At 38.8% G+C, this 13,443-nt stretch overlaps 1 protein-coding gene across 4 annotated transcripts; it reads left to right on the forward strand.

Annotated features, from left to right (window-relative positions):
• Nucleotides 1–8,519: 8,519 nt before the first annotated feature.
• il12ba (interleukin 12Ba) lies at nucleotides 8,520–12,717 on the forward strand. Of its 4 annotated transcripts, none has more exons than XM_018675384.2 (9): nucleotides 8,520–8,631; nucleotides 10,088–10,193; nucleotides 10,292–10,579; nucleotides 10,717–10,822; nucleotides 11,192–11,433; nucleotides 11,551–11,564; nucleotides 11,658–11,723; nucleotides 11,934–12,055; nucleotides 12,515–12,717. In XM_018675384.2, the coding sequence occupies exons 2-9, from the start codon at nucleotides 10,088–10,090 to the stop codon at nucleotides 12,555–12,557; spliced, it is 987 nt and encodes a 328-aa protein (XP_018530900.1). In that variant the 5' UTR covers nucleotides 8,520–8,631; the 3' UTR covers nucleotides 12,558–12,717. The 4 variants fall into 4 exon arrangements, with proteins under 4 accessions (XP_018530900.1, XP_018530897.1, XP_018530899.1 ...); XM_018675382.2 differs by adding an exon at nucleotides 9,350–9,457 and having other exon boundaries at nucleotides 8,524–8,631; nucleotides 11,551–11,723; XM_018675381.2 differs by having other exon boundaries at nucleotides 11,551–11,723.
• Nucleotides 12,718–13,443: the final 726 nt, after the last annotated feature.

A 13,443-nucleotide genomic window follows, 5' to 3' on the forward strand; every position in this document is an offset into this window, starting at 1 on the left:
GAATGAGTCAATCAGGGTACTAGGGCAGATCATTGCTGAGATGAACCTGTTGGCAAACTCTCTTAAATGGCAGAGCAAGTACGAAATAGAGTTCCCCCAACATATTCTAACTTTAAGTGAATAAATGCACTTTTGAACACAGTGGGGAGAGTGGGAGTAGCAGAAAAATGCAGTAGGAAGGAGGTAGAAAAAAATAAATAATGACATGGAAATAGGCTTAAACAGCAAACAGCAGAGTTCATGTAAGGGGAGAAAGTTAGTTCAGTAGAACTCGCTTGAGTTATGACCATGGGAACATTTTTCCTTTGTTGTCGCTTGACTTAAATTTCCTAATTGTGGGAAATGCATCACACCACATACTTTTATGTTTTTTAATATTTAGCTGTTCACCCTCAGAATTGCTCCCAAATTCAGTCAAGGAAAAAAAACTTTATTCTGCATGGCTGAATCTGGACTGTGACAGAAACATAATGAGTCACAATATAACCCCTATATAACTATCTTCCTTTGTGAACTACAATGCCTTGACCCAAAGGTTTGTAGATTTTGGAGTGGTCACTGTATTTATGGCCTTGGTACAGAGCAAACTGGCATTGGAGGGCTTTCTACAGAGGCTTGTTACACTGTAGATGTTCTTTTCTGTGTTACAAGACAAGCTATTGATGAGTCTCAAAGCTCACCCTGTCTCCTTATAGTTATATTTAAGTGCAAGTGCCTAAACAAAATCCTAAAAACATTTAATCATGCTTTAGTTTGCATGGGCATATATTCAATTGCAAGAACATAAAGACATTCTGTACTCAAGAGTATGTTTTCCTCACTATTACCTTATTGGATGTTTGACAGTTGCTGTGCAGAATGATGTCTGTGCAAAGTCTGACACTACAAGACTGTTTTGACATCACAAGTTTGGATCCAGTTGTGGTCCAGTATATAAACTTAGACAAGTGTGATGTGGAAACTTGAAACCTCCAGCGTGCACACACACACACACACACACACACGGACAGACACTCACACACACACACAGAATGGACTTTTCAGGGAAGAGTTTTTCAAAGAAGAAGAAGGGGTAGTTGAATTTTAAGTTTTTTTTTTTTTTTTTTTTTTAAGAGAGTTATTATTCAAAGCAGAGCATTTTTAATTGTCATACATTTTGTCAGGAAATCTTTAACTTACAATTCTTCACTATGTTGGCAGCGAACATGATACGGATGGTATTATGTTTCTTTCAAAACATATTTGCTGTTGCAAATCAGTAAGGTATAAACATGACTTCTAGGACACAGCATTGCCTAGCTACTGACGTTTGGTCTGGGTGTACAAAAAAGCACATGTACTCCACTGGGCTATTGAACTGATCTTTTAATGACACATCTGCTGTTTGTTTTGATGTCTGCCTTTCTGCTTCTATCTCTGCTATTGACAGTGTTTCAACTTTAAATCCTGTGTATTGTAAGTTGACTGAAAGGGTCTAAAGCAGAACATGTAATGCTAATTTTACTTAAGTAAATAAGCAAACTACACATGTAAAAATGGTTAGACGTCAGTGACGTAACTACAATGAATTCTTTCCAGGAAGTGTCTGAGATTTCAAATACTTTGGACATAATCCCTCAGCACCTCCATTTCCCGTATGTGAGTCTTTCTCTTGTACATGCTCAAGCTGTTCATCAGGGGAAGAAAGAGAAAACAATGCCAAGGCATGACCCTGCCTTTGAAGAGGCTGCTGTGTCCGACGTTTGACATTCCACTGGCACGGAATCACAGGCCCACTTCTCCACATATCAGCTTCTGCAGCTCAGATAATACGATGTGACTAGACTGAAAATAGTCCATTACATTGACTGTGTTGTTGGCTCACACTATCACCAATTACACATCCCTCCCTTTGATCCAAAATTACACCTAAATGCATCGGAGCTATGAAGTGCAGCCTTTAATCAAATGTACAGACTAACAAATCCTGTAGATCCCTCTCACTCTCCTTCCTTCTTTCTGTCATACAAACCGTCTCACCGAAGATATACAACCGGACTGCTCAGCATCACTCAGCAGGTTTGACTGACAAGAATAAGCTGCAGTATTTCACAGATGTTTGTCCTAGTTTATGTCTGTTTGTGTAATCATCATTTTTGAGATTTTTGCATTGCTGATTGCATTAGCAGTCACATATATACTGCAAGCCAGTGTTTGCCTCTGAAAATAATTACAAAGCAAACTTTGTCATTTAATCTGTAATGCAAAATGCTCTGTCTGTGGTCTGTGTGTGTGCGTCCTTACACACAGGAGAACAAATAAAGGTGACAACCCCAGGCCATTCATAAGATTGTCTCGAAAGTAACATAAGCACTGTAGTAGGCGTCAACTGAGAAACACTTAAGTGAAGCTGTCTTTGTAGAACTGACAAGACATTCATGTTCTCTTTGTCTCTGGGTCATCCATTCATTATCGTGACTGTACATGCAAAAAGGACGTTGCTATGGTAAGGCTGTGGTGCAGACATGGTGGGATAGATTAGCCCATTTTGTCTCCGGCTATACTTCTTGCTGAAAAAAGGCTCCCAGGCAGAGTGCCAGGACCCCTGAGGAGAGTCCAGACATCTGTCCCGTGCTACTATGAGGACACCAGAACAGGAGGAAACACATTTATCATAGAAAAAAAAGAAGATGCAAAAAATAATAATAATAAAAAGAGGAAAAGCAGTACGCATGTAGAGCTTGGCGCTGTGCCGAACACTTGGAGATAACAGCCAGGCCAGAGGTTGAGTTGTTCAAAGCACATTCAGTGAGTCCATTTGGCCCGACTGGAGTCACTGTTATGGGCAGATGCTGAAAATAACACTTAAAGGGAAGTGATCAGTGAGTCACTTAGCTTATTTGTCCTCTTTGATTTTAAGTGTGTGCACTTTATGTACATACACAAACACAGACAGCAGTCACTGACCTCATGAGACAGTCTGATAAAGCTGTCAGACAGAAATAACAACATCTTGTGCATGAAACGGCTCCGTTTTATGATACAGTGCCACCCACAGATTAAGGCAAAAAAAGAAAAAAGAGAAAAAGATAAAGCTCTATCCCACACAGTGTGGGCTCTTAGAAAAGAAAAGCTGTTCTCCCCTGGAATAAAGATGGACATTCAGAGTTTAAATAAAATGGTGTGTGATACACTGAAACTAATCCTAAACCAGAATTAGAACAATTCAAGTGTTTGGTGTAAAGTTAGAAAGAGTACAATTCAAATTATTTCTACCTACTATACGATGTCCAAGAGACTTGCACTCTGTCTTTATTTTAATGAACAAGTATGTGAAAGGGAGGAGGGTTAGAAAATACTTTGTCTTCATTCCTCCTCCTCGAGACCAGTCAAAAATACCAATTACGATTTATAGTATTTTATAAGATATCAATCATAGGATAATGAACCCCTCACCCTCCTGCTCTTTATGACAAAGATGTCGATCTGCACTTCCCTATAATAATCTCTTGCCTCTCAATGCACAATAGAAAAATCAATGTCCTAAACATTCTCTGGTGTTACTGTATTCTTCAGTTGTCCTCCTCTTGTTTGTTGAGAAAATCCTTAAGAATTCAGCGACAAAACAGGAAAAAAGCACTCTTTGTTAGACACAAAAGGCCTTTTTGTGGCCAAACCATCAGGCCATTTCATGGACACTTTTATCACATTGATCTGTCTCAAGCCTGAGCCTTCCCTTTACTTAAAAACAATTTTGTTTTTTGGCATGAAAATGGTGCCAAAACTTAAATAAAAGGCCTTTTTTCAGTGTTTGAAGAGAAACTTTACAGGCAGTCTGGGAAAAGGTGATATAATGTCAGAGAAAATCCCTCCACCAACCCCTTCTCTCTGGCAGGCTACCCCTCACTGACCCTGTTCTTCTGAGAGGGGACGATAAACGGTGCAGTACCAGCCTATATTTTCCTGAGAGACGACGATAGAGACTGTGGCACTGTGGAACACCGGTTTCATTAATAACTCTCCATCTGCAGCAAAAGTCTCACATTAAAACTTAAACTTAAAACATACTGAACTCTGTGAACTCACTTATTTACTCTGCAGGGGGCTTCAGGTTTTTGTTCCTGTCTACTTGAGTTCTACCAAGAAATGTTTTGATCTAAGGTCAAACATACAGTGAACTAAAGGACACAAGGCCTCTTTGATTGAGTTGCTGGATGCATCCACTTGTCAAATCTCTCATGCTCTGGATGCAGAGGTGATAATGTATAATTGGCAATTACTCAATGTGACATGTGGAAATTGATTTTTAACCCTTTTTGTTTAAGTGTGGCAGGGTAGTTTATTTGTCCACATACAGCAGTAGTTGAGGTTACAGACAATAAAACTACCATAATAATGGAAACAGATTTTTTTTTCCCATAATTTTTGCCATGATAACAACAATGACTAAGCTAACTGTTCCACCATTTTGTTCCAGACTGAAATATTTCAACAATTATTAGATGACATGGTTGCCAGAGGATGAAACCTATGTGACTTCATATTGATCCCCTGACTTTTCCTCTAGCGCCACCATGAGGTCAGAATTTCAGTTTACTTTGGTTTAGTTTACTTTCAGAACTTAACAATCCAGTAATGTAATTAGTACAATGTTAGATGCTAAAACACTAAACTCAGATGGTGACAATATTAAACATCAAATCACTTTGATCCGTTCAGTTCAGTGACATTCATTGCCTTTAATACACATATGGTTAGCATCCCCGTGTTAGCATTTATCTCAAAACACTGCTGTTCCCATGTAATGTTCTGAAGATGAGCTGAGTTCACTGTCAACTTTGAAACTCCAAATGAAAATTTTGAAAGGCATACTTCAGCTACAGAATAGTGATCCAGCAAAGAACAAGACTCCCCTGTGTGGGATCAGAATACAGGAAGAATGAATGGGAATTAAATTGTCCAATACAATTTACTTCTTCAGACTTGCAAAATACTGGAAATTCCTTACTCGATGGTTTAACTTCTTTGTTATAAACACAGTAAATTTGGTTTTGTACTGATGAGTGGTTCCCTGCTGAGATGAATGTTAAGGAACTACACTATAGTGTGTGAAATCCCTAGTCAGAGAAAGTTCATGAATCTGTGAATCTGCATACAAACGCAGTCTCCATTTTTCCCACAAACATTTTAAGATAGTCTAGACAGAATTTGCATAAACACAGGCGTACACATACACCAACTAACCTTCAAGAAGGCCAAGCAAAACAGATTAAATGCCACCGAGGTCTGCCCATACTGAAAAACAAATCTGTTGTAGCTCAGAATCACGACAGGCTCAGTCAATAAAAGGGACGGGGGATGTGCATCGAGGTGCAGAATCCACCACTTTTTATGACTTGACCTTTCTGTACCTCCATCAACTCCTCTCCTCATCTCTCTCCACCTCTCTCTCTCACACACACACATATGTGCACACATATTACATCATCACTGTCTTTTTTTTTCCTTTTGTTTCCCTACTTTCCATCCCTCGCACAGATGAGATCATAGCACTGATTTCATTCCAGCTGTTATGGTTTGGGGGCATGTGGGAGACATTCCAGTGCACAGCCACACATCACAAGCCCGTATAGAGCCTCTTGCCCAGCCGTGTAATTCTCAGCAGCTGCAAAACATCGAGTTATGACACTTGAGCAAGGACATCAGCCATACTCAATTAAATCTGAATCTGTACTAGGGAGAAGTGCACATGTGCCACACTGTGAGTGATGTAATAATATTAGCTTGTGCTGACTGCATAACTGGTTAAACCTCAAGGATTTAATATGTGTAATTTCTGAACTATTAAACTACAGTAGACAGCTTTTCATTTCAAATGGAAACTTGTTATCATAAAGGAACACACCTGTAGTCCTCTGTGGACATCTAGTGGTCAGGCATAAATACTACCCCCCGTTTATTATACTTTCTCTTTTCTTTTCCTTTCTTTTTAAAAAAACCCATGTGTAGAATGGTATTTATGTGACCCTCAAATACAATTAGTGCATAATCATCTATGGAGGACTCACTATCATCTGTGTTATCATTTCAGATTCATGTTTATAGGGTACACTCGTAAAAAGAGAAAACATCACCAAGGGAGGGATGCGGGATGAGAGTTTTCAGAACCCCAAATATTAAGCCAAATTTTAAACCATAATGTAGACAACAAATCACTTTACATGACTGACATTACTGATCTCCTTTAATATTTGAAATGCAAGGGACAAGCTACATCAAGTTAAAACAGCATCCAGTTAAAGGAGGCGTGTACAGTACATTCCTGTGTGTTTAAATGGGATTCCTATATTTGTTCATAGACAAGGACACAAGCTCAATGCACAAAGCCTTACATCATCCTATACACGAATGTCACATTTGACTTTGAGTATCTAAATTTCCTAAAAGGAAGTATTAAATACGGATGATTGAGCAGAACATGCTTCAAAAGCTCCGTGTGTACTATACACGTGCTAATACATGTGATGCAACAAAAAGGGAACATGAGTTTGTCTTCTGCCTGAGCTCTGACTTTCAATGCAAAACCAACCGCAAACAGTATATGTCACGAGACTGAGAGTAACAGTTTCATCACTGCATGTTGACGTACCTGCCCGACACGTCATAGGCAACAAAAACATACACAAAGACATCACTGACCATTTCGGAGATAACTACTACTCTGGAAAGTACAGACAGAGAGAAATCCCAATCTAAACAAATTCTTAACCAGATTTAACAAAAACAAACCAATCAATGGTTCATTCTAACTTCTTTATACATGAGGAAATATTTGCCAAAGGAAAACAGTTACAATGTGCTTCTTTTAAAACTTAAGTGTAGGACATAGGTCAAAATCTGTAATGACATTTCTGACTCTATAGTTTTATTAATAAATATCCTGTAGTGTCCTCCTGTCTCTGTTATATTTAACTAATGTAGGAAAGTCAGAGAGAAATCCTCTGCTTTTCCGGTCTGCCAGTTTGGCTCAAGTCCTTTCTGACATTCTCATGTGTCTTTTCATTTTTCTTATCTCAGTATCTTTGTCCTATTTGTCATCCTTTTTATTATTCTATTAAACAACTGTTGTATTATCAGTCCTCCAACTGTGACGTCCCTCTTTGACCCGCTCAGTCTACTTCATTTTCTTCCTTTTTGTGGTTTCATTTTGAGGTTGATGATGATGGCATGGCTGGGTTTATCACATCTTCCCAAAATGTAACACATTGCCTGCTTTGTGTGGCTATGAATAAACATGACGTACAATTGAGGATTGCCAAACTGGTTTTATTATGCACACCACAAAATGTCATGTACACAAACAGGTCTTGATGACATGATTGTATTATGGGATGCTATCACAAACATAGTTCCTACAGGGAATACTGGAAAAGAGGTACAAGATTTTACTGTTTCATCTGAGATTTCACACCATTAAAATCCAAGGGAATCAAATAGAAATTGAAAATTAAACAAACAGAGAGAGCTGAGAAAGAAACAAAAACTAAAATTAATTAATCATGGAAATAACTTGATGCTACACCATATCAATGTACACATTTTTCTCAGATATTGTATGTTTCTTTTTAAAATACCAATCACTATCCATTCAATCTCATGACCCCTTATTGGGAAATTGTTTATTTTGATGGAATTTTGCTTCTTTCTCTGAAAAGCAAATGGCAGGAGTGTTTGTCATAATTCACACAATGAACAGCCTGATGTTTCCAGATGACAGTGGGAATGCACTAACATCAGTAGTTGGCATAAAAGCACCTGACATAAATGTGATCTTACACACACACACACACACAGAGAGAGAGAGAGAGAGAGAGAGAGAGAGAGAGAAAGACTGTTAGCTCACTGACTGGGATTCAAAACAAAATCTCCACAATCTTTCCAGTCCATCATGTAAAAAATCTCCCAGTCTTATCTCTGTACTGAAAGTTACAGTAAGTGACACATGATATTGTTGTCCAGTGAACAGAAAGATAGAGGGATTGCTTTGACTGCAAAGGGGGAAACAGAAAGCATAAACAAAATACCATTAGTGTTAATGATGCTGTTCAGTGTTGTTCTAATATGGCAGGATAAAGCAGCAGTTAACCCAAAGTGACCAAAGCATCTGTGCTGGACAAAGAGAACAGAAACCAAAATGGTCTGATAACACCCATAAAGGCCAAACAACCCATGATGGATGAATAGTAATATTTATGTATTGCATCTGTGTGGCATCTGTGTGGCACTTACCGGCTGTGGTATAGTGCCATGGATTCAAAGTAAAAGTTTTATGATTCCTAAAATAGTTTCAAAGTTCTGCACTTGAGTATTTAGCTTATTCCCAGAATGGTTAATTAATAATAAAATAATAGGCTGCAGAAAGGTGAGCTAAATATTACATACAATTAGATACAATAATAATGGCAATAAAGGTTTTGTGACGAATTACAGTTGGTTTTTTTTCGCCCTTTTATTCTGAAGATCTGGGCCGGAAGTGTTATTGTTGTTGCAGCTGGTGGGCGCGAATAATTAAACCCCCACCGAAACTCCCGCCGGGATAACACTCCAACTTTCTCTTGGGAGAAACCAAACGTTTTGCCAGAGAACGCCAGAGTATGTATTTTTTTCTTTTCAATTATAATACTTTCACCCTTCTCCCCTCTAACTAAGGCCCAGTATCATCGAAATACCACGTTATTTTCTATCTCCCGTGTCACTATACCGACTAGTGACGTCTTGCACGTATTTTCTTGTAACATGATACTTCCAGACCACCTACAACTGTTGTTCCTATGGAGGATAGAGTATATTGTCAGGTTTTAGTGACATTTTGCTAGTTTGCTAATTTTCTAATTTCTGTTTTCGTCAGAGAAAAGAAATGCAACAGTGAAATAATGTCTCATGAGAAGAAAAAAAAACCCTCGTGCAGTGGGGACAGCTCAAAGAGGTTTGGTAAAATTTCAGATGGCTTGGCATTAACACAGGTATTGGTCGCAACCACCACATCATCTGTGTCAAGTGGCTCCGCCACTATGATAAAAGTACCTGAAAGTGAAATGGGAAACATCCGGCCATCACGAAAGTAAATAAACATGTAGACTACAGCACTGGTACAGCTACAGCTAACAAACGACACTCATTTTAAAGGGTACGAATGGCCTAAAATGGCTCTATAATTATGTTGTGAAGTGTCTCAGGTTTCATTAAAAAAGAGTGAATGCGTGAATCAGTGAGGAGCGCAAGTGGAAGTGAGTAAATAGGTGGCTGAATACCTCTGTTCACGTGAACGCTTGGCTCGAAAGCGAAGTTCCTCTGGACTTTTCTATTCTAGGCGACGTGGGGAAATTTGGCCCTGATATATGTCAGTGTGTGTCAGTCGCATATAAGTAGCTCACAAGTCGCAGGATCGCCATTCCTAATCCTGGACGTTATTGACAAGGTAAGATGACTTTTGACTTATCTGTTAACCGGTTACTGGTTTAGCTTCATTACTGTTTAAAGATATGAGATGAATCTAATATTACCGAGGAGAAAATGAACTCTGTGTAGCTGCAGGTTCAAAATATATGTACAACATTTTTCTTTTCTGTACATGCACTTTATATTAGATATTTTTCTCTTTAGGTAATTGAACGTCAGTGAAAGTTAATTTACAGTATATATGATTAGATTAGATTAGATTAGATAGATAAATTCCCATATGTATATAGTTAATATAGAGAGTATATTCATGCAAATTGATATAGCTACTAAGCTACTACTACTAAGATTTTGTGTTGTCTTGCTTTTATTTTGAAATTGTTTTACTTTTTAATTTACTGATACTTTTAACAGTTTCCATGTTTTTGTTGAATTTATGGACGCAACTTATTGTATTCATTTCAGCAGCAATTTTACAGCTTAACGCAAGATATAGTGTGTTTGGGCATGTGCATTCAAGGGTCATATCTGTCCTGATTTTATTAATTTGTTGTTCCCCTTGCTCTGTCTTTTTTCCTCTCTTATTTTTTTCCTTTCCCCTCCTTACATCCCTGTCATTACCTCCACTCTCTCCCTCTCTGTCATTCAGATGAAGTTGTTTGTTTACAGCATCATCTCAGCATTCCTCCACATTTCCATATTGCAGCAAGTCTGCTGCCAAAATCCCAGGAGCCACTGGACTCTGCTCCCCAACAGTAGGTTTGATCTCTGGGAATTCATCAATCCGAATAATAATAAGAATAATCTTACATTAGCCTTTCTTTAATGTCTTTGTGCGTGTGTCCTCTGGTAGTTCTACTTGTGGAGGTGGATGGCTCTGTGGGCCAGCAGCCCCTGAGCTGCCTGGAGTCACCAGAAGAGCTGATGAGGAGAGACAATAAAACTCAGGATATTTTTTGGAAGAAGGATGGAGTACAGGAAGCGCAGAGAGGGAACTCATACCTAGTGCAGCTGGAGGAAAGCTTAGGAGGAGGTAACTACACCTGTCACAGCAAGGACGGATCACTCATCAATCACACTGTGGTCCTGATCCAAGAGGAGGAAACCCAGAGGAGGAAGATTCTTGTGAAAACTGATCAAGGTACGGTCTTATTTAAGATAGCCTATCACAATCAAATGATCACTAGAATTGGGAACATTCATATATCTAAGTATTTCAACTGATTAATTGCCTCAAATTCGTGTGTCTCTGCATGTGTATGTGACTTTTCTCATTAGAAGATTATTTGAGATGCTCTGCTCAAAATTACAACGGAGAGTTCCACTGCTCTTGGACCTGGCACAGAAGTCGCGTTGGCAAAGTAGCATTTATCAAAGCTCGGCGGTAAGCTCACAAACCACTGAAATGTTTTCTGTTTCCCTGTCCAGTAATAACAGAGTGTTCAGACTCATGTCAAAGCTGAGACTACCCAGTGACATCCATAAATACCTCCTCATGAAAGGAAACATAACAAAGTCCTTTTTTTGTTATTTTAGGGTCATGGTTCTGTCTTGGGATCAGATATCACATAAAAATAATACAGCTATAAATGCTTTTGAATGATAGATGTTTAGCTTCTAGTCCCTTTATCAGTAACTGCCTCTTCACCTGTTTGTCCATGAGAAGTTCTTGGTTTGAAATCAAAGCCAAAACTGTAAAATATATGTGTCCTCTGAATTTAGATATGTATATATATTTCTATTTCTTATGCAGCATTGCTGACAAGGATGACACCCAGTGCTCTGTGGACACCAGTGTCCAGCGTTGGAAGTGCTCCTCAGGTCAGAGTAACTTCAGCTGTACAGTAGACAGGAGCGGTGATGGGATCTCCTGTCAGGATGAGAAGCACTGCCCATATGCTGAGGAGAGCCAGCAAGTCTATATCACTGTCTATGTGAGGACTGAGCACTTTCTGGTGGAGAACTACTCCAAACACTTCTTCCTGTCGGAGATAGGTGAGACATTTTTATTCTTCTGCACATAACGCAGTGTTCTCTTTCATCTATATGTATTTGTTTCTCTTCGCGTCTTTCCTTTCATCCCACTCTATCTTCTTCTTTAACCCTCGGTAGTGAAACCTGACAAGGTGAGAATCAGCAAAGTCAACAAGACAATGATAAAGTGGAGTTACCCAAGCTCCTGGAGCAGTCCCTATTCCTACTTCCCTCTCACTTTCCAGATTAAACAGCTAAGGGGGGTATGCAAAAGGTGTGACAATCCATGTGCTGACTCAAAACCCACAAAGGTAAGGGGAATCTACTGATTGCAATGCAAATTTTACATAAAATAATGAAAGCAGAAATGAAAGTAATAAACAAATTTCAGTCTTGAAGCTCAATATTTGCATGAAATGTCAGGAAATTCCTCAATTCATAACTGAACTGACAGAAAATCATAAGAAAGTCACAGACAACAATGAGTAAAAGTTAATGACTGACTAATTTTTCTTTTTTAGAACTTGACAGTCCAGTCTACAGACATTTGTCAGTTTGAAGTCAAACATAAGGCCAAGGCTGTCTGTGTCCGAGCCAAGGATGCTCTCTGTAACTCACAATGGAGCGAGTGGAGCCACTTCAGGTCAGTACCTCTTGGTGGTGTAACACGGGACATGTCCCCCACGCCTTTTGTCTGTCATGTGATTCTCTTCCTGCCCGCCAACCAAACTGTACATACCCTCCTGGTACCTACATATTGCCTGTCTTAGTGTTGAAGCTTCCTGTACCTGTTTGAATACCTGTCTTTTCCCCTTGGTTTTTGTTGCCTCTTGATTGAGTTTTTTGTTCATTTTTATTTATTTTAAATGGTCAAAGATTCAGTTAAAATCAGTATGAGCTAAAATATTACTAATCATTACTTATTTTACTGACATTGTTACTGATCTTGCACTGATTATAAGGCTGTCTCTACACATTTAAAACAGTCTTCACAGCATCAAGCTAGAAGGCTGCAACCTCTATTTTGAAAATTGTTAAAATAATGAGTGAAGATTAAGTGTTACTTCAGACTCATTTCCTTATCATTTGTATTCCATTACAGATTGAGAAGAGGCAAGAAGAACAAAAAGAACAAACGTCTTTAAAACAAAAAATGAGAAGAACAGAGGGGCAAGATTCCAAATTCAAATTCCAAAAGTTTTTTGTTTATTTATGTGATTTTATATATTTCTATTTATCTTATGGTGCTTGTAATATTTAACTGCTCTCAGTGATTAGTGAAAAAATAAAGTGAATTCAGACACATTCCTTGCCAAGTCACCACTATACCACGCATCCTTTTGCTGAATGCATGTCGTTTGTCTCACTGCTAAAATCAACAGCCACTTAGGTGAGAGTGTGGCATTTGGTGGAAACTCTCCCCCTCGCTTGACAGCAAATCACTGAACTGTCGCTTAGCTTTGAGCCGTTGCCTGCTCCGTGGATGATGGTCTGGCACGTGTTGTGTTTTACTGTTACAAGCCAAGAGTTGTAGTTTTTGTGCTGTGCTCTCCCTCCATCTTGCTCTCGCTCTTGCTGTCGCTCTCCTGGAGGCAGCTATGGATTTGCCAGGTGTACAGTGACACACTGTATCATCCTGCATCTGCTTTACATTATAAAAAAAAAAATCTAGACTGGTGAACAGCTGTAATTGTTGCATTGTATCAGCTGTAAAAAAAATCTAGTTTTCTGTAAAATTGAAGCCCATAACCTAATGCCAATGAGGAAATGATATTGACTATTAAGACTCCCTTGTGTGTACTGTAATATGAAAACTGAGCTCTCAGACAGAGTTCCTCAATATACTTTATCTCAAACATCCCTATGAGGGGAATCTCACATAGACTGTGTTGATATTTAAATGCTAAGGGCAAGACATTAATCTCTAAACCACAAAAGGGGCTGATGAGTTTGTTACTATTAGTTAACACTAATGATTGCTCTGACCTCCAGTACCAGTTGAAACATCACTTCCTCATTTACAGAGGAAGT

This window comes from Lates calcarifer, linkage group LG8, assembly GCF_001640805.2.
Source record: "Lates calcarifer isolate ASB-BC8 linkage group LG8, TLL_Latcal_v3, whole genome shotgun sequence".
NCBI lineage: Eukaryota > Metazoa > Chordata > Actinopteri > Centropomidae > Lates > Lates calcarifer.

What these genes read in the sequence shown, in the direction of transcription:
- il12ba (XM_018675381.2), top strand. Translation starts at nt 10,088, where the DNA reads ATGAAGTTGTTTGTTTACAGCATCATCTCAGCATTCCTCCACATTTCC. An exon ending in TCTTGTGAAAACTGATCAAG is followed by an intron (nt 10,580 to 10,716) that starts GTACGGTCTTAT and finishes TTTTCTCATTAG; the next exon opens with AAGATTATTTGAGATGCTCT. An exon ending in GCATTTATCAAAGCTCGGCG is followed by an intron (nt 10,823 to 11,191) that starts GTAAGCTCACAA and finishes TTTCTTATGCAG; the next exon opens with CATTGCTGACAAGGATGACA.